Source organism: Chrysochloris asiatica, unplaced genomic scaffold (assembly GCF_000296735.1).
Source record: "Chrysochloris asiatica unplaced genomic scaffold, ChrAsi1.0 scaffold00034, whole genome shotgun sequence".
Taxonomy (NCBI): domain Eukaryota; kingdom Metazoa; phylum Chordata; class Mammalia; order Afrosoricida; family Chrysochloridae; genus Chrysochloris; species Chrysochloris asiatica.
The window spans coordinates 3,927,363-3,947,747 of NW_006408552.1; the positions used below are offsets into that span (position 1 = coordinate 3,927,363).

Genomic DNA, 20,385 nt, shown 5'->3' on the forward strand with positions numbered 1-20,385 from the left:
TGCATTTGAGTTATGGTGTTGGAGGAGAATATTGAAAGTGCCATGGGCTGCCAAAAGAACCAACAGATCTGTGTTGGAAGAAGTGCAGCCAGAGTACTCCTTGGAGGCCAAGATGGCCAGAGTTCGTCTCTCATACTTCAGACATATTGTCAGGAGGGACCAGTCACTGGAGAGGGATATCATGTTTAGTTAAGGGTCAGAGAAAAACAGGAAGACCCCTAGCGAGATGGATTTGGCAAAGTGGCAGCATCAGTGGGCTCAAGTGTGGTAGCAATTGTGAGGTTACCCTAGAACTGGACAGTGTTACATTCTGTGTATAGGGTTGCTATGAGTTGGTACCAACTTGATGGCACCTAACAATAACAGCAGCATCATTTAACAGTTTGATTCTATTCCCTCTGTTGTAGTTGTTGTTTTGGGGGAGAGGGTACACAAAAACACTCGGGAGTATATAATCGTTTAAACTGCCAAAGGCCAGTCTGCAAGCCGCCAGCACACAGCCTTTCTCTACCCATGAGTCTAAAGTCCTCAGCTGCTCTCTTTCTCCATGTCACCATCTCTGCTTCCATCTCTGGTGTTGCTGCTTTTCTGGGTAGGGTCTCGCATTCCGCTTGTGCTCTTCTCCCTTGATGGTCCTAGGGTTCTCTGTTCCTGGACTGTAGGATTAACTACTCCCCCCCTCTATGTTACAAAACTTCTACCTTTACAGTTGTGACAGTCACAATTAGTCTTGATAACAATTACTTAATATTGACTCATAAGACTCTTATCCCCATCTCTTTTCACCAAACCTGTCTATAGACAAAATGAAAACTATTCAGTGGGAATTCTACTTCCCTCGCACACTCTGAGACTCAGCTCCCTCTTGAAAACTTGTAAGTCAGTCACTTTGTGCCTTTTCTGCACCCCCATCCCCAATTTTAGGTCACCAGTGTGTAAGCTGCCCATCCCTGTCAACCCTGTGTACAGAGGAGATAGGGTTGATCCTTGATGTGACGACTCCTTCCCTTTCTGTTGGTATTTTGCAACTCACTTATTTTTTTGATTCTTTTTTGTTTCACTTCTTACATGTGAATCTTTTGTATCTGAATTGTGTTTATGTGCAGTGTATGAAGTAGAGACATATTAACCCTGGCTAACTGTAAGAATCACCTTTGGCACTTTGCTTAAAAAATAAGCAAAATACACAAGGGGATGAGACCCAAGTGATTTTGTTTTTTAGAAATTCCACAAACTGAATAATCTTGTTGATGACCAATGAGGAGGCTTTTAAAAGTTTGGGAAAATTCCATTTTCCACTAACTTTCTTATACTATTTATTTTGTTGTTGTTGTTGTTGTTAGTGGCCTTGAGCTGGTTCTGACTCATAGCGACCCAGTATAGGGTTTCCAAGGACTGGTGTGTTTGAACTGCCGACTTCGTGATTAAAACCGACCTTGTGGTCCTGTGCTTATCCTATAGCACCCATACCATTTATGTTGTTGTTGTTAAGTGTCATCAAGTCAGTTCTGACCCATAATGTGTATATGGTTTCCAAGGAGAGCAGCTGGTAAGCTTGAACCACTGACCTTGTAGTTCAAACTGGCTTTGCAGTCCAGCACATTAACCCACAACACCACACCAGGATTCCTACACTGTTTATAGTGCTGATTAAATCGTCAAATCTCTTTGATAGATATTTCTATTCTTCTCTTTCATGTCCCCATAACCTTGTATTTTCAAATCAGTGTTTGTTTTGGCCTTCCCAAGTAGCTGGTCTTTCTTGCACTTAGTCTCAGCACAACAGAACAGACTTGAGTTCACAAAGACCGCTGGCCTTTGATTTTAGCCTTCTCTTCTTTAGGGAGTCCTGGTGGCACTGTGGGTTAGGCACTGAGCCCTAACCATCTGCTCCCATAAAGCTATGTGGTCTTGGGGACCCTTTATTGATTTGCTGTCTGCACGGGGTCGCTATGAGTTGGGAAGGACTTGGTGGCAGTGGGTTTGGGTCTTCTCTCTTTGGAGCTCTTAGGAAGCATTCATTAGACCAGTCTAGTGAATATACTGTGATTCACTGCCTTTTTGAGGAACCACCAGAAACCAATACGTAAGAGTGGGCTCAGATGAGTGTATACTGTGTGTGTCATTAGGCTGTCTTGTTTTTTTCAGTCTATTCACAAATACACTATAAACCCTAGGAGTTTAGGGTTGGCATTGTAGGATGAGCACTCAACTGCAGCTGCACCAGTTCAAACCCACCAACTGCTCCTTAGAATACCCTTACACAGAATCGTGGAGCGTGAGAACTGGCTTGATGGCTCTTAACAACAGGCTCAGGGGTGAGGGCAGCGTTGGAAGAAGGCTTCCTTGATGTACTCAGTGCAGTTGCTGCTGGGCCCTTTGAAAGGACACAGAGAGGGACTGGACCATTTCTGACTGAGGGGCTGTGCCTAGCAGAGGAGACAGATGACTGGATAGTCATCCTGCCATCGTAAATACTATGGGTGCTGGAAAGGTCCTCAGTATCACCTCAGCATACAATTAAGAAAAATAAAATTCATAAAGGAAACCTCAGCGTGTAATGAATGTAAGACTTCAGTTTCTTAGCTTAACTTCATTGGAACGATTTCATATTGTACTTGGATTGTTCAGGGACAGTGTAGAGTAGACCGGTATGCCTCGTCACTCTGCCATTACTGATAGTAGCTTTCTGCTCTTTAGTATCTGCAGCTCCTTTTGCATTCATTAGTTCTCATTCCACTCATGTAGCCTTCTCTCCAGCCTCCCCACCCCTGCCCCCAGCAGGCACAATGACAGCTGGGACACCGTGGCATTGTGTAGGTGGTCAGGTGCTGAGTTACCAGATGGCCTCAGCTGTGTGCCTTTCTGTTTGACTTGCAGCTGTGGAAGCGAAGTGCTCCCAGTTCATCACCCTTCTCTAGCCCAGCCTCATCTCGCTCCCAGACACCAGAGAGGCCAGCAAAGAAAATAAGGTAACGTTAATGGGAGGCCAGGGGTGGAGGATCTCGGAGAAAGCTGTGAACTACCCACCCATGCATCTCTGGCACCTCTCTGCAGTTAACCCAGCTTGAGGGATTAGGGGTCAGAGTGGGAGACACAGAGGAGTAAACAGGTCATGTGAGCAGACAGTGGTCTCCATGCTCTTGACTCCATGTGACCCCCAGGGTACTTAGAGTCCACTTTCCTAAGGGTCAGATCTGGATCTAGAATGCCCAGAAACTTGGCATCAGTCATAAATAAATGAGTTGTGAAGATTGTTGTTTTATATAATTCCTAAAGGTTTGTCCATGGCTTCTGTGAACCAACTCTTTGCACTTTTAAGTCCTATTTGTTTATTGTGACACACTGAGCTCTGAAGCCCTGGTTGGTCTAGACTGTGGACATTAGGAGAGTCCGAAGGCTAGCCTCCTTTGGGCAGTGCTGTGAAGCCTAATCCTGCCTTTCCCTGCAGAGAAGAGGAGCTTTCGCATCGTTCCCGTTCCTCCACTCCACTGGAAGCAGACAAGGAGGCCCAGGGAGCAAAGAGTAAGTCGGTAAATGAGAAAGAATGGTTTGTGGTAAAAGTATTTGTGGAGTGATAAAAAAATAGTAACTATTGTAAAAATATTTTGATTTCAGACCTAGTAGCTGCAGAGACACATTTCTGTTCTGGAAATATTTGCAGCCTGACAAGGGAGAAAAGTACCAGAAAAATGCAGTCTCACTTGGCTAACTGGGAGCTAGTTGCAGCTGTCTGAGTGACCCAGATTATTACTGTCCAGTAGCCATTGTATGAGAAGCCCTAGAGGGTCTATAGGATCAGCACTGGACTGCTATCCACAAGGTCAGCCATTCATACCCACCAGCTGCCTCCCAGGAGAAAGATGGGCTTTCAGCTCCTGTAAAGATGAAAGCCTCAGAAACCCTCTGTGGGGTTGCTGTGGATCAGAATCCACTCGATGGCAGTGAGTGAAGCTGTTGTGTGCATCTTGAGTGTTGAAATACTCTTGCCAACACTGTCCAAGAGCCCAGTGACAGCTCCATGTAGAAAACCACGTAGATGAATAAAGCCATGCATTTTGAAAGAGGGAAGAACAAAAACAAATCTTTTTTTTTAATTTAATAGTTGATGATACAACCACATGGAAGAAACAGAGCTTGTGGAATTCTCCCTCTACATCTGGCAGCTCAGGGCAGCGAAAGCGGAAGATTCAGCTGCTGCCCTCTCGGCGAGGAGACCAGCTAACTCTGGTATGGTCTCATCTCTCCCCAGTCTTAACGCCCATTGGGAAGGCTAAATACAGGTTTCTTCCGGCTGCTTTCAATTTAACTGACACCTTTTTCCCTTCGGTAGCCTCCTCCTCCCCAGCTTGGTTATTCAATAACTGCTGAAGACCTAGACTTGGAAAAGAAAGTGTCATTCCAGTGGTTTAACAAGGTCTTGGAGGATAAGACGGGTAAGGAGTAGAGGGCATTTTCACACCCTAGAAGGAACTTCTTTCCTTTGGTTTTATTTTGGAATTTCCTTGATGCCGAGTAAATAGTGAGCACTGAGAATGAGGGGCGGGCATGGTTGATAGGTGACACAGAGCCCTGAGGGTCCCTGTGCCCTGCTGGGCCATCTGAGAAGGCCCCCAGACAAGGCGGGCAGCTGAAGCTTCTTGTTCTTCCTTAGAAGCTGCCTCAGCCTCCATCACTGAGCCCCCAGCAGCCACTCCGCCACCTCTTACTTTCCCTGTGCCTGCTGCGGCGCCTGCGGTGACTGCCTCTTTAGCCCCCTGCAGCCCAACCCCAAACACTCAGCCACTGCTGGAGAGCTTGAGGAAGATGCAGAATGCCCCAAGCCCACCATCCTTCCCAGGTGAGTGCGGATGGTCCTGGCCTTCATCTAGGGGGAAGTGAACACTGAGCCTCTTGCGTTGCTGGAAACTGTTTGAAAGGTTGCGCCTACCCTGGCTTACCAAGCCTCAGCGGGGCAGACTTCATAGCTGCAGTAGGCTCAGGCCTCTGATCAGAGAGTTGTAAGGAAAACTAGAAAGAGCAACTTCACTTTGGTGGTCCAACAACAGTTGACTTGAAACCTAGTCCCTTGTGTCCTCACCTATAAAGTGAGGGTCATGCTTTTCCTATGAGTTTTCTCCAAAATGTGACTGAGAACATGAAGATGTCATGTTACAAGTTTAGTAGACTCCATACTCATCCCTTGTCCCTGTGTGTGCCCAAGGCTTAGTTGGCTAGGCCAATTCCCTGTGCCTTCGTCACCCCACATTGGAGCCTCCGGGATCACACTGGAGCACAGTAGTGTTGTGGGGGTACTAGCCCGCCGCGCCCAGAGCAGAGCACTCTGCTGCCCTTAGCTCGTGGTAGGTGGATGCAGCCATTTTTTGTTTGATGACTGTGGTGTATCTAGAATTGGGCTTAGAGTTTAGTAATCAAATTTTCCTATTTCCTTATGTTTAACCTCTGATTAGGCCACCTTTGACCCTTTTCTGTCTTAATGATCCTTGAAGAGTGGACGTAACAAATAACTGGCTTGATTTGCTTTAAGGCCTGTGCTATAGGTTGAGACATATTTGTGGAATGCCCCTTGGACCCCTAGCCCTGTGCTGGGCATGGGAAAGAGATCAAAATCACGAATACCACTATGTTTCAAGTATTTTGAATTCACGTTTTCAGTAAATTTCTCTGTGTTGCAGAACCTGCTGAGGTGGCGACCACCGTGGCCCATTTGCCTCCGAAGACACCCAGCCTTCTGGCTGTTCTTGGGGCGTCACAGTCAGGGACCTCTTCAGACTCCAAGTCCACAGCCGCTTTCCCAGGACCGATCCCTGAGCTCACGGTGCCTGTCACTGACACCATCAAGTCACCTCCTGCCCTGCCGGCTGAGACGACTCCACCATCCTCCACCCCCAAGCCCAGTATTCTGTTTGGCATGCTGAGCACCCCCACTTCAACCCCGTCTGCAGCTCCCGATGTGTCTGAAGCATCGCCCATGTTCAAGCCCATTTTTGGGGCGCCCCCTAAAAGTGAGAATGGAAGCCCTTTGCCCACTAACCCTCCAATCCCAACTCTAGCTTCTCCTAGCACGACTCTCCCCACAATTCCTAGCACCTCAAACACCACTTTCAAGCCTATCTTTGGCAACATGGGGCCAGCAACATCTGTGCCCTTGTCAGCCACTCCTTTCTCCTTCAAGCAGACAAGTGCTCCCACCACCACGGCTGCTCCTCTCTTCTCTGCAGCGGCCCCCACCACCACAGCCAGCGTGTCAGCAGATTCGGCTTCCAAGCCGGCTTTTGGCTTTGGTGTAAACCATGTGGCCAGCCCCTTGAGCAGTGTGGCTGGTACCACTTCTGCGTCCCAGCCTTTTCTCTTCGGGGCCCCCCCTGCCTCTGGTGCCAGCTTGGCTCCAGCCATGAGCTCCATCTTCCAGTTTGGTAAGCCTCCTGGCGTGCCAGCTTCAACCTCAGGTGCCAGCTTTGGCCAGTCCCTCCCCAGTGCTGTTCCAGCAGCCCCCAGCAGCAGCACCTCGGCCCCGGTTACCACCAGCCAGCCGACTTTGACATTCAGTAGTACCACCACCCCAGCATTCAACATTCCCTTTGGTTCAAGCACCAAGCCCCCTCCCCCGGCATATCCAGGATCCAACCCCCAGCCTACGTTTGGGGCCATTGATGGACAGCAGCAGGGGGCCACCAAGTCAGCCCTTGCCCCAAGCTTTGGCAGCTCTTTCACATTTGGAAACACTGTGGCCTCGGCCCCAACAGCGACTCCAACACCGAGCCCTGCTCAGTCGGCCTTTGGCAGTACCACGCAAGTGGCCTTCGGTGGTGTGAAGCCCCCAGCCTCCTCCACCTTCGGCACTCCTGCTAGCACCCAGCCAGCCTTTGGCAGCACCACAGCTGTCTTCTCCTTTGGAGCAGCCACCACCACTGGTTTTGGGGCCACCACCCAAACCACCAGCAGCGAGAGCAGCAGCAGCTCAGTGTTTGGCGGCACCACGCCATTGCCCTTCACGTTTGGGGGATCAGCAGCAGCAGCACCAGCTGCTAGTGGGGGCTTTGGGGTCACTGTGGCAACCCCAGGCACCAGCGCCACCTCTGCAGCCTTCAGCTTTGGGGCAGGGCAGAGTGGGACCACCGGCACCACAACCCCTTTTGGGGGAAGCTTGAGTCAGAACACATTGGGCGCAGCCAGCCAGAGCACACCCTTTGCCTTCAATGTGACCAGCACACCTGAGAGTAAACCCGTGTTTGGAGGTGAGCTGAGGAATGGATCTGCATTGTGCTGGGCAGGGGTGGCAGGAGCTGTCATGGATTGACAAGGTCAAGGATGGGCCTTTCTGAGGAAGTGTAACCGGTTGAAGCTGAGACCTTACTTGTGACGAGGGGTTGGGGCCGTGTGAAAGTCATGGAGGCACACAGGATAGCTAGGACCAGAGCTTAGTGTGCACACCTGTGGAAGACGGGACGGGAATGTCTCCCCAACAGCCTCTGTTGTGTAGCGTAGTGAGATGGGAGGCTAGGGAGTGGTTTCATAGGCAGGGTCATTCAGGAGAGTAGTTGAAGGTCTACCCCCATATGTCAGGGTCCCTGGACCTTGTGGTGACAGACTGAAAGTAAAGTGCACCAGCACTGGTGGGCATTTCTGCTCTGTGTGGAGGTGTAGACCCCGACTGACCTGCTGAAGGAGGCAGGCGGAGGGGGAGAGGTGCAGGAGTGCAAAAACAGGGCAGGGTGGGAGCCAGTGCACTTCCTGGTGATGCAGCTCACCATGGACCTGGGTGGTGTGGGGAGTGGGTTGCAGGAAGCATCTGCTGTCTGTCTCACACGGACCTGTGGGGGGCAGGAGACGTCTGTTGTCTCACACGGATCTGGCTGTCTCAGGATGAGAGAACCAAGAGGCTCAATTACTTTCACAGGTGTTGAGATCACAAGACCAGGACCCGGAGTAAGGGGGACACAGCTAGGTGTTGGCATGGATAAAGGAGTGATGACCCATGGTGACCTTGTATAGGGTTTCCGAGCAGCTGGTGAGCTTGAACTGCCAACCTTGCGGTTCAAACTGACTTTGCAGTCCAGCGCATTAGCCACAGCACCATGTTATTGTTATGTGCCGTGGAGTTGGTTCCAACTCATAGCGACCCTGTACTGGGTTTCGAGGCTGTAAATCTTTACAGGAGCAAAAAGCCTCATTTCTCTTCCACGGAATGGCTGGTAGTTTCAAACTGCCGACCTTGAGATGTGAATAAGGACAAGGAGCTGAGTATTGTATAGTCAGCTGTGGTCTGATCTAGGAAGGAGTTGAGTGATTTGACAGAGGGGGGAGAGAAATGTTTGGGGGGATCCCTACCCCATACTTGGAGATTGTGTTAAGTGTTGGTGAGTTCTCACTCAGCATCCTTTTCCAAGGAGCAGTTAGTGGGTTTGAACCACTGACTTTGAAGTTAGCAGTCCAGGGTTTACCCTCAAGTGCCACTTTTATCCTAGAACAAACAAGGTCATTAAGGAAGCAGCCTGGTCTTGAGAGGGGTAGGTGGAAAAGAAGTGGGAGGATGAGGGGACCTACAGTGGTGTGAGCTGAGAGCTTGGTGGGAAACCTCCCGCTGCTGAGGACAGAATGATGGAGAGTCGTCTTGATGAAGGGAGGTGGGTAACTTGGTCAGGCTGCATGAGGAGGGGGTTCTGCTGGCTGAGTGTTCCTTTGCAGTGGGATGATGGGGCAGGCAGCCAGGAGGTGGCCCTGCAGGCTGTAGCCTCACCCAAAGCATCAGGCTTAGTTTTCTCTTGTACCTTGGGTTGGGGGTGAGCAGGGACCGGTGTGTAGGGCTCAGGTATCCTTTTGATCATTTCAAGCAATGCCTCTGTGGAGAGCAAACCTCCCCTTTGAAGCCTCTGCTTTTGTTGCAGGCACTTCCACGCCCACCTTTGGTCAGAATACGCCTGCCCCTGGAGTGGGCCCATCTGGCAGCAGCCTCTCCTTTGGGGTGCCCTCAGCACCCGCCCAGGGCTTTGTTGGAGTTGGACCTTTTGGTAAGCAGCCAGAATGACCATTCTGAGGAGGGATTGGGGGAACAGGCTCCTGGCTGCTCACTGCATGGGGAACATGACCAGGCTAGGAGCCCTGCACAAGCCAGGTGTGGAGTTGGACAGCAGAGAAGAGTAAGGAGCCTTTTCGGGTAGAAATTCCCAGACCACTGGGGAAGCCCGGTAAACAAATTCCTCTCAGTACCTGCTACGTGATTCTGGGATTTTGCATTTTTAACAACAGAGTGCTCTACAGCTGGGGAATTCCTCAAGCACCGATGTTAATTGTCTCGGTGCAAAGATTGGGGTGCCCAGAAGTGTCAGATGGCAGCTGCTGATGAGATCTTGTTACATCTTTCCAGGGTCGCAGACGCCTTCATTTTCCATTGGCGCAGGATCCAAGACCCCAGGGGCTCGACAGCGACTACAGGCCCGAAGGCAGCACACCCGCAAGAAATAGCGCTGGACTCTGATCCCCACTTCCCCACCCCCTGCGAAGTCTGGACCTTGGCACCTGCTGGGAAGAGCCTCTGCCCTTTCTGGTTCCGAAAAGTCAATCTACTCCAGACCTCAGGCTTCGGCCACCTAGGAGGTAGTGGCCACCCTAGGGCCGTTTTCCCTCAAGGGAGCAATGAGGTAGGGTGAGGCCAGGCAGATGCCTCCACTCTCTTTGAACAGTTCTACCAGGGAGGCTGAAGAAGTAAAGAAACACCTGTATATATTGTCCACCACTTCCTGACTCGCCTTTTCTCTGAGCGCCATCTTTGTTGGAGGGTGGCAGGCACAGCCCTCGCCCACTTGTGTTCTTGGGTGTACACCGAAGCAAAGTAGATGCTCGCTGCAGCGAAACCTTACTGGGCTTGGCTGTAGTGGCTCTTCCTCTGGGCCCCGGTTTCTTGCTGCTTTGTCCCTTACCGGTTCCTAGCAGGATCTGTCACTTCAAAAAGATCTGAAACCAGGCTTCGCCTCTGAGACCTCAGTGGGTGCTGCTCATGCTCTTCCACTGCCTTCCTGCAGAGCCCGAAGCCACATGTCAGGTCAAAATGAAACCTCTCTGCCACTACGGCCCCTAGAAGTTTAGTGGCTCAAGACTGTTAGCCTGGCAGACCCAGAGGTGAGACCCCTTCCTCCAAGAGAAGGAAGAAGCTCTTGGCTGCTTTCCTCCAGCCTTGGGGCAGCTGCCGCCTCCCCTCCTGGCCTGTTTGCCTCCCTGGGCTTGTAGGTTTCCAGCCCTGTCCCTGTTACTGTCTGATGCTCGTCTATTGCTCTTTGAATCGAGTTTGGAGGAAGAACTGAATTGTGTGAGTGGCGGCATGTTGGTAGTGCCGGACTAACGGTTTCAAGTTTGTGGGGCCTCGCTGATAACGGCTGCAAGCACCTGACTCCTGAATTTCCCAATGGTGTTTCCATGTCACGGGCTGGTAGTCCAGGCCGGGGACCAGGGAAGACCTCTTCCTCTCCTTCTCTCCCACGGGCCTGAACCTCCCTACAGGTACATCACAAGTATGTTAAGCAAGCCAAAATGAAAGAACCGTACTTTAAAATTATCCCTTAGTGATTTTCTCCTAACAAGGCCCTCTCCAACCCAACTCCTCTTGTTCCTTTTCACCCTAAACTGCATACCCTAGACCCAAGCACCCTGCGGCCATGCCCACCCTCTTGGGGAGAAGTATGAATGCGTGTGTCTAAATTAAAAGAAAAGATATTTAAACATTTTTTAACAAAATAAAAATTTATTTTTGTATTTAAGCTAAATTGCCTTTTAAATTCCTTCAAGCTTGGTTCACTGAGGTGGTTCAGTATAAAAACTATTGACTAGGGCTTCGCTTATAGTTAAATCACGTCTGTGTGAAGAGGGGGCTCCCATGGGGGCCCGGGCAGCTTCCCCCAGGGACTAGAGCTCCACCTGACAGCTTGTCACCTCGTTTTATAATGTGATGTAGATGCAGCTAGTCCCTCCTTGGGGACTGTTCCCCCAACAACCCTCAAGTCCAGTGTGCCTGCCTGTGGAACTGAGGAGGGGCCTGAACCTCAAGGCCCAAATAGCTTGTGGGGGGGTGGGGGTGGGGCGTGGGGCTAGAAAAGCAGTCTCTGCCTGTACCATAGGTGAGGTGGAGGCTCTTAGTTGTAGTCCTCTGAGCGGGTTACCTCAGTTACACAGGCAGGACCATGGACCCAATAACCCCCAATGAGGGTCCCCTGGTGTAGCCTGTGAGTGTGTGTATGTCTGTGAACGGGAGGCTGAGATTTCCCATTACAGAGAAAGACTTAATTCCTGTTGAGTCCAGTTGGAATTTTTAGTATGAATGTGCAATTTTTCTCCTTGCTTATGTCATTAAGAATAAAATAAACTGTGATCGACCATAGACCTTGCTCTGTCGTTTCTTGTTGTGGGCAGTACTTGTTGCAATCAGGAAAAGGAAGCCCACGCTCGTCTGCGATGCTGGTTCCCTTCCCGTAGCAGTAGTCTCACGGACAGAACTGCCACCAGGCCTCAGGCCCCGGAGCACCTGCTATGTGCAGGGCGGTATGCTAGCACCAGCTGCTGGTTTTTGGCACCGCAGCTTCTTCTTCCGGGCTGAGCCAGGTGGCAGTTCTGGCCCCGGTGTTTCAGTCTGTGAGGCTGATCTGGAAGAAAAGCAGAGATTGTTAGACACCCCCAGATGTCCTGTGCCAAGCAGGATCCCCCTACTCACCTTCCCCTACTTATTCACCTTGACACCCGCTCAAGGACAGCAACGAAGAAACCAGCCGTGAGCGTGGTCTCTGGAGAGGCCCGAAGACAGTGTTTAGCACCTGGAAAGGTGCCCAGGCCTCGCTGGGGCCAGGAGGGCAGGACAGGAGCTAGCCTGGGAAGAGGAGCGAGCACAGAGGTCTGAGTAAAGGAGCACTGCCCAGCAGCACCCAGCTCCTTGTAGGCTCCCATCACCTGAAGGTCCCTGGATTCCTCTGCAGAGCTGCTTGTACCACATCTTCATTCTCTTCTTGGCAAAGGGAGCACGTGGAGTAGACCAGGCGCTGCAAAGATGGGAAAGAGAGCGCGTGGCACAGAGCTCGCTGCTGGAACCCAGCCAGGGCACGCAGGCGCTCCTTGCTAGGGGGTCCTGCTTCGGGCTCTTCCAACTGTCGTGCCAACATACCTAAGAGGAAAAGGTCTCAGTGGCGGCCTCAAGCCGTGCAGAAAAAAACAAGTCAGACTCAACTCCAGACCCAAACAAACGAGCCTGCTTCAGCGTCAGGCTCTGACTGCAGAGTCCTCGGCTGCACGTTCTCCCCATCTCACCAGAACCACTACAGGAGGGGTCCAGCAGGATGTACTGCACTTGACGGTAACGCTGGTCTGAGGGCGAGACAGCCAGGAAGTCCTTCTCTGCTAACTCACAGCAAGAGACGCCAGCCCGGGCCAGGAGAGTTGCCATAGATGCCAGCCGCTTGGCATCCAAGTCAAAGGCAAAGATCTTCCTAGGGAGGAGGTCAGCATTGAGGGTGAATGCAGAGGTGCAGAGCTCTGTTCTCACAGAGGAGAAAAATACGATTTGTGGGCAGTCTCAGCATACGTGCTTGAACAGGTTTAAACACCACTCTGAACACAACTCTTAAGTCAGGACACATGGGAACCACTTTAGTAATCCACAAGGACTCTGTCCTCTGGATGCAGGGATTTGTATCCCACACCTGTGACCTACTAGGAGGCTCAGTGGAGGCCTAGCCCATGAAATTCCCAGGTCTAGAAGGATGCATTTCCTTGATGTCCCAGTAAAATGAGAGTTTCTTCTTTCTCCTAACGAAGTACCCGTCAAGACACTGGCTCTCCCTCCAGTGCGGGCAGCACTCACCCTTGGTTCTTGAGAAGAGCAGCCAAGTGACTGGTCTTGTTGCCTGGGGCAGCACATGCATCGATGACATGAGAGCCTGGTGGCGGTGCCAGCAGCATGGCAGGGAGACAGCTGGCCTGGCCAAGCAGAGGCGAGCAGCTAAGTGAGCTCAGATTCCAGGCCTGTCCCGCCCACGTCCTCCCTTTTCTACCTATCTTCCCCACCTTGTCTTGTAAGATGAGGTGACCGGCTTGGTACAGTGGATGCTCATGGAGATCTGTCTGGGCAGGGAACACGAGCAGCTCAGGTAACAAGGGATCCAGAAGGAAATGTTTCCCCTTCAGAGTCCTTAAGTCCTCAAGGCTGTCAGGGAAGGGGTTAGACACAAGGAGTAAGAATCATTAGCTTGAGAGATTCTCAATTCATCCGTGCTCGACACTTGGCCTGTTGATCTTAACGTTACTAAAACCAATCTTTGAAAGGGCTATGAAGGAGTTGTTAAGTGCCGTCAAATCAGTGCCAACTCATAGTGACCCTGTAGTACAGGGTTTCCGAGGCTGTAAATCTTTATGCGAGCAGAAAGCCTCATCTTTCTCCCGCGGAGCAGCTAGTAGTTTCGAACTGTTGACTTTGTGGTTCACAGCCCAATTCACAACCACTTCGCTACCAGTAAACAGGGTGAAAAGACAGAAACAGCCGAGTTCACAGTTTAAGAAAACTTACACCTGACCATTTCTCAGCAGCAGGAGAGTAAGCATCTCAGGCTGCTCTTTTGTGACGAGACAGATGTGAGACCAAACACTTAGAAAACTACTTGGCACAAAAAGCACTCCACAAAGGCAGTTGTGACTTTTTTTGAGCATAAGCTTGAGGTGGGGTAGAGATTTCAGGGAGGAAAGATCTGAGCTGACGCTTGATGGACACAGTTATGGGATAGGCTGAGAATAAGACTCTACAGTGGTCCACTAGATGGTGCAAAGACAGGGTTCAAAAAGCTACCAAGTGTCACTACTGGGACCCTAACCCAAACAAAGCTATTCTCTACCACCCTTTTGCCCACAGGAAGTCGGGGGGAGAGCCTGGCTGCTAATCAAAAGGTTGGGGGTTTGACCCCACTAGCTGCTCCAAGGAAGAAATATAGGGCAACCTGTCTCTCTAATGATTACAGCATCAGATCTGGTTCTAGACCTTTCTGCAGCTGACCAGATGGACAAACCAAGCAGGCTCATCTGGCAGTGGGGAGATGAGGTAGGGACTCGTCGGTCAATTCTGACAGTTGGAAATGATGAGGACCTAAAGCCAGGCCTGATGCATTGGAGAAAAATGCTCAAGGCGACAGTCAATGACCGGCGGGGTGGCTTAGGCAGATAAACAAGTAGGAAAGAGTAAAATCTGTTAGGTTAAAATAAGGAGTGCAGATGATGAAAAGAGAAGGAAATTAAGATGCCTCCTAGCATCATGAACAGTTTCTGAGGAATACTCAGATGCACAAGAGAGAAGGCCCGCCCAGGCGGCGGCGATCATCAGGTGAGAGGTAGAAATTAGAGCCAGGAGAAAGAACTGAGGGACACGTGAGAAGAATGTAGTTTGGGACGCCCACGAATACCAATGTTGAAGGATGGGAGGAAGACAGCCTTAGGAGATGGAGAACTTGCTGGAAAACCAGGAAGAAAGCCCTTAGCGTGTAATCACACCACCCAACCTCTCTTCCCCCACCCCCAGGCGCCTCTCTAGAAGAGAGCAGCCCACACAAGGTTTTAAGCTCTTACCTGGAAGCCCGTCCCTGATAAGAGAAACCCTGTCTCTTGAAATAATCAATTGCATCATCAGAACAGGTCTTGAGGGTGTTGACCCGCACAAACCGAGGTATCTGGTCAGCTAGGAAACAATCAGCAGTGAGGAGGACCATAGCCCTCCCCTCTGAGGACCTCCAAGGCTACCCCCACTCCACGACTCCCTCCAGCTCACCTGGACCAGACCCTGGTCCCGCTTCCAGCAGGTCCTCATTCCGGCTCACCCCTCGACGAACCTTGAGCCGGGCCAACTCGGCCTTCAGCCTTGCCTGGTGCCGGGCCATCAGAGACTTCCATCGGCCCCCACCCTTTTGAAAGCCCCGTCCCATCAACAGCTCATACACTAGCACCTAGAGATTGAGAAACAGAGAAACCCGAAGCATTTAAAAGCCTTAGAACTAAGAAAGTACTTTAGCAAAGACCCTACAAGACATTACTGACAGATCCGGGATTAGAACCTGGGTCCTGCCTCCCAGTCCAGACCCCTTCCTTCCTCCATGGTTGCTCCCCAGCACAGCTCTGGACCCTAACCATCCTCCTCGACAACATTACCCTTTTATTTACTTAAAGGGTCTATGCCATTGCAACTTGGTACTTGGGGTCTTCCCTAACCATCCTCCTCAACAACATTACCCTTTTTATTTACTTGAAAGGTCTATGCCATAGCAACTTGGCACTTGGGGTCTTCTACATGCAGGGCTCATAGTTAACAAGCATTTCCCTCCCATCTCAATCCATAACCATTTCAGATGAGCCACTTGCTAAACTGTGAGTGGCAGTTAGACCCAAACCCAGACCCACTGCCACTGAGAGGGTTCCGACTCAGAGAGACCCTATAGTGCAATCGAAACGCCCCTTTTGATTTCCAAGGCTATAAATCTTTGTGAGGATCCAGTCCCATTTTTCTCCCGAGGTGCAAATGGTGGTTTAGAACCTCCAATTTTGCGGTTAGCAGGTCAACACTTAACGCATCACGTCACCAGGGCTCCGTGGGACCAGATTCTTTTTTTTAAACGCCATTGAGTCGATTCCAGCTCATAGCAAGCCTCTACAGGGTTTTCGAGGAGTAGCTGATGAACTCGAACCGCTAAACTTGTGGTCCAGTGCATTAACCCGCAGCGCCACTCCTAGACTCCGGATTACAGGTTCCGGAACTCCCTGGGCCCCAGCCTGCGGCGTAGAAGCAGGACCCCCCCCGCCTGTCACCTTGGCCAGGTGCGGCCGCAGCTTCTTCTCGGCGCGGAGGAGTCCGGCACTGGAAATCACGGCGTCCAGCACGGCGGCGTAGCGCTGCGTCTCGCACACGAGCGCGTAGAGCTGTTTCACGTTCTGCGCGCGGCCAGAAGCACACTGCTGAGCCCGCAGCACCGACTCCCACCACCGCCCCTGCACCGCTGAGACCCCCGCAACCGCCCTAGGGCTCCGACCCCACCCTCCCTTCGCCGGGTCCCCTCTACCTGGAAGCGGCTGCCATATACCAGTCCTTTAATGGAGCCCTGGCGACCCTCAACCCCCTCCAACACAGCCGCGGCAGCCGCGTACAGCGCCATGTTCCGCCAATTGGCTTTACGACCCTGTCGCACAGCGCGCCCGGCCGTACTTCCTGGGTCAAAGGGCAAGCGCGTTGTACGACGCTTCTTACCGCGCTCCCATTTTTGTGGTGGTGGTGGTTTTTAAGTGCCGCGGAGTCGGTTCCGATTCATAGCGACCCTGTATAGGGTTTCCGAGGCTGTAAATCTTTACAGGGAGCAGAAAGTCTCATCTTTCTCCCGTGGAACAGCTGGTAGTTCCGAAGTACTGACCTTGCGGTTCGCAGCCCGATTCGTGACCATTACGCTACCAGGTAGAGTGTCCTTCAGTCGGTACAATCCTAGCGACCTTCTGGGTTTCCGAGGAGCGGCTGGTAGATTTGAACTGCCAACCTTCCGGTTAGCAGTCCAGGGCTTATGCTACAGTGCCACAGCTCGCATCTAAGATGAACGAAACACGCGAATCCTTTCACACTTTGATACTGCCGCCCAGTAATGGGTAATACTCTTTTAAATTTTGATTTTTAAATTGTTTTCTTTTCTGTGAAGGTTTTACACAGCAGTTTAGGGACCCATTTAACACTTTCTACACAAATTGTTGCGTGACATTGATTACGTTCTTCAGAATGCGTGAACATTCTCATTATTTCTGTTCTGGTTGTGCCGTTTCTCTTCATCTAGTTTCCCTGCCCCTTGCATTGTCCTCATCTTGGTTTAGTCAAAGAGTAAATTGGAGTCTCTAAAAATTAAAGCAAAGTTTTATTGAAGGAATACAGTGATCCTGAATACTCAGCTGTGAGAATTCACCAAAGAACTCCAGTTTAAAGGAATCATCTTTGATATCCCATGAGAGTAAAATTTTACTAAAGGTAATACAGAAACGGCTGTAAGCGTACACTGACAGAACTTCCAGGGGTTCAAGCTGGATTCAGAAGAGGATGTGGAATGAGGGATATCATTGCTGATGTCCGATGGATCTTGGCTGAAAGCAGAGAATATCAGAAAGATGTTTACTTGTCCTTTATTGACTACGGCAAAGGCTTTCGATTGTGTGGATCATGACAAGCTATGGACAACATTGCGAAGTATGAGTATTCTGGAACACTTAATTGTGCTTATGAGGAATCTGTACATAGACCAAGAGGCAGTTGTTCGAACAGAACATGGGAACACTGAATGGTTTACAATTAAGAAAGGTGTGTGACAAGGTTGTATTCTTTCCCCATACTTATTCAACCTGTATGCTGAGCAAATAATATGAGAAGCTGGGTTATGTGAAGAACAATGTGGCATCAGGATTGGAGGAAGACTCATTAACAACCTGTGATATGCAGATGATACAACCTTGATTGCTGAAAGTGAAGAATACTTAAAATATTTACTGATGAAGATGAAAGAGCACACCCTTCCGTATGGATTGCATCTCAATGTAAAGAAACAAAAACCCTCACAACTGGACCAATAAACAACATTCTTCTTGGATCAACTATCAATCCTCATGGAAGCAACAGTCAAGAAATCAAATGATGTGTTGCATTAGGCAAATCTGCTGCACAAGACCTTTTTAAAGTGTTAAAGAGCAAAGATTGTCAGCTTGAAGACTAAGATGCACCTGACCCAAGCCATGGTATTTTCAATAACCTCATATGCATGTGAAAGCTGGACAGTGAATAAGGAAGACTGGAGAAGAATTGATGCTTTTGAGTTATGGTGGAAGAGAATATTAAAAGTGCTGTGGGCTGCCAAAAGAACAAACAGATCAAAAAAAAAGAACCAATAGATCTGTGTTGGAAGAAGTGCAGCCTGAGTGCTCCTTGGAGGCCAGGATGGCCAAACTTCATCTCGCATACTTCAGACATATCGCCAGGAGGGACCAGTCGCTGAAGAAGGATATCATGTTTGGTAAGGTGGAGGGTCAGAGAAAAAGAGGAAGACCCCTGGCAAGATGGATTGGCAAAGTGGCAGCATCAATGGGCTCAAGCATGGCAATAATTGTGAGGTTGGCCCAGGACCAGGCCGTATTTCATTCTGTTGTGCACAGGGTCACTATCGGTTGGTACCGACTCTATGGCACTTATCAACAAGTACAGAAAACTCAAAAACTTATCCGGAAAAAAATTCTTGAGTAGTTGACATTTACAAAATCTAATAGTCACTAGGAGTCCTGGTGTGGCGCTGTGGGTTAATGCACCAGACTGCAAAGCCATTTGAACTGCCAGGTCGGTGGTTCAAACTCACCAGCTGCTCCTTGGAAACCCTACACAGGGTCGCTATGGGTCAGAATCGACTCGATGGCACTTAACAACAACAACAGACAAGACCAGGAGCCAATCAAACTCATCAGCCACTCCCTGGGAGAAAGATGAGGTCATCTGAGCCCATAAAATTGACAGTTTGGAAAACCCTGGGAGCTGTTCTCCTCGATCGTAGCAGGTCACCATGAATCCAAATCAACAGCAGTCGATTTGAGGCTTCTCACCAATTATGAGATCCCTTAAACAGGGTTTTCCTGATCCTGAAGTTGGAATTAGTTAACGTCTTGTGCGAGGAGGCTGCAATCTACTGGGCGGAGGGCGAGGGGGTGCTGCGACGACTATCTCCATGCTGAGTCTTGACGTAAAGTCAGATGTCATTTGCGTTGTTCTGTCCCCAATGTTTGTTTTGCTGACCATTAAACCAGCAGTAGGATGCTTAGACAGATGAGCACCAGGAAGGAGCATTTGCCTCAGGAAGAGAGTGGTTGAAAGTAGATTAACTAGTAGGCAGAAAGATAGTTACACGATGAACTAGGGAATTTGCCTGGACGTTTACTGAAGGTAGCTAATCCAGATGCCTGCTATCTAATTTAAATCCAATGTTGGGGTCCTGGTATTGCCTTGTGGCTGACTCAGGATGGCTAGATTACAAATCACATCTAGATCATGAAAACCAAGTAGCCAGGTGATTGAAACCCCAGAACAAATTCTGTAACTCTTTTAAATCTTCAAAGGGTGCACCCCTGCAGACACCTTGGGTTTGGACTTCTGGCCTCCAGAATTGTGAGAGAATATATTTCTGCTGCTTTAAAGCACCACGTTCAGGGTCATTGGTCACAGCAGCCATAGGAAACAAATACGCGTGGTCTTTAGAAAGTTTGTGGGAAAATGAAATGATCCTTTTAGCCCGTTCTCTCACGAATTCTTTGAAATCTCATACCCCTAGGGAGGGAACGTTTTGGGAAGTGAAGGAGAAGGAAAATTGTGAGCTCCACTTTGGATGTGCCTTTGACATCCACAGAAGGCTGCCAAAAGACAATGGGAGCTAAAAGGTCTGGAGCTAAGGGGCAGGTCTTGTCTGGAGAGAAGATCCCAGAGTCGTCCAGGATGCCCTTGAATGAGCACCTGGGAAGAAAAGAAGACATCAGCAAGAGGGGGCTTAAGTGGCTAGAAGGAGTGGATAAATCTTCTAGAGACTGAGAAAGAGTGTTGACAAGGTATGGAAGCCAAGAGAAGAGAATTGTGGTGGTTGCTGTTGTCACCTGCCCATGTCCCCTCAGACCGACTGCTAGTCTGTGCACCGCAAAAACAGCAGGGAGGCCATGTCTGACTTCCTCTGGCTCCACAAGAGGGAAGGAGAATCAAACTCAAAATCAGCCCAAGGTCCATTCCTATGAGTGAGTTGAGACATATCTCCGCCCTGCACCCTTCTTTCTCCTCTTCTGACACCAACCACCCCTCCCCCAGCTCTCTCTGCTGCACATCTGGGTTTCGTAACTCACTGCAATGGCCACACAGAACTATAACAATCCTCATGAGTATGGGGTTTGTTAGGGAAGTGACCAGGGTAGAACTCAGGTCTCCACCTCGGAACGCCTCTTGTCCACTGTACTGCAGGTACGCCTTACTGTTGTTGTCTTGGGCGTCTCAGCCATGTGGCCCCTTGACCTCTGCCTTACTTGGGCAAGCGTTATGAAGTTCTGTTAGGCAGTCTGTGAATGCCCAAAGGGCACATTCTGCAAGTCAGCCTCTTGCTCTGGCGGCCTGGAAACCAGCCGCTGCTCTGTCTCTCCATGCCACCGTCTCTGCTGTTGCCGCTTTTCCAAGCTGGGATCTTCTTTCTTAATGGTCCTGGGGTCGTCTGTTCCCACTTCTGACATGGCTCCTTTTAAACTTCACGGGGTGGCAAAAGTAACCAATCTTGGTGTTAGAACCCTGTACACCCTATATCCATGGTCCCACCCAATCATTTGGTGGGAGCTAAGAAG

General features: G+C 50.1%; 2 protein-coding genes across 2 annotated transcripts in view; one reads left to right on the plus strand and one right to left on the minus strand.

Annotated features, from left to right (window-relative positions):
- The window catches only part of POM121C (POM121 transmembrane nucleoporin C), a 22,415-nt gene extending 12,950 nt beyond the window's left edge, over positions 1-9,465 (plus strand). The window contains exons 6-13 of the mRNA XM_006859689.1: positions 2,881-2,972; positions 3,452-3,525; positions 4,106-4,230; positions 4,334-4,436; positions 4,655-4,840; positions 5,676-7,238; positions 8,889-9,011; positions 9,368-9,465. Of these exons, the coding sequence (XP_006859751.1) occupies positions 2,881-2,972; positions 3,452-3,525; positions 4,106-4,230; positions 4,334-4,436; positions 4,655-4,840; positions 5,676-7,238; positions 8,889-9,011; positions 9,368-9,465 (2,364 nt within the window). The remainder of the gene's footprint in view (positions 1-2,880; positions 2,973-3,451; positions 3,526-4,105; positions 4,231-4,333; positions 4,437-4,654; positions 4,841-5,675; positions 7,239-8,888; positions 9,012-9,367) is intronic.
- A 451-nt stretch (positions 9,466-9,916) lies between these two features.
- On the minus strand, positions 9,917-16,163 carry NSUN5 (NOP2/Sun domain family, member 5). Its single transcript, XM_006859835.1, is given in 11 exon segments — positions 9,917-10,016; positions 11,479-11,601; positions 11,720-11,854; positions 11,935-12,145; positions 12,289-12,467; positions 12,842-12,957; positions 13,045-13,183; positions 14,590-14,698; positions 14,789-14,963; positions 15,820-15,942; positions 16,071-16,163. Coding segments are annotated over 11 exon segments (1,503 nt in total).
- Between the last annotated feature and the right edge of the window lie 4,222 nt (positions 16,164-20,385).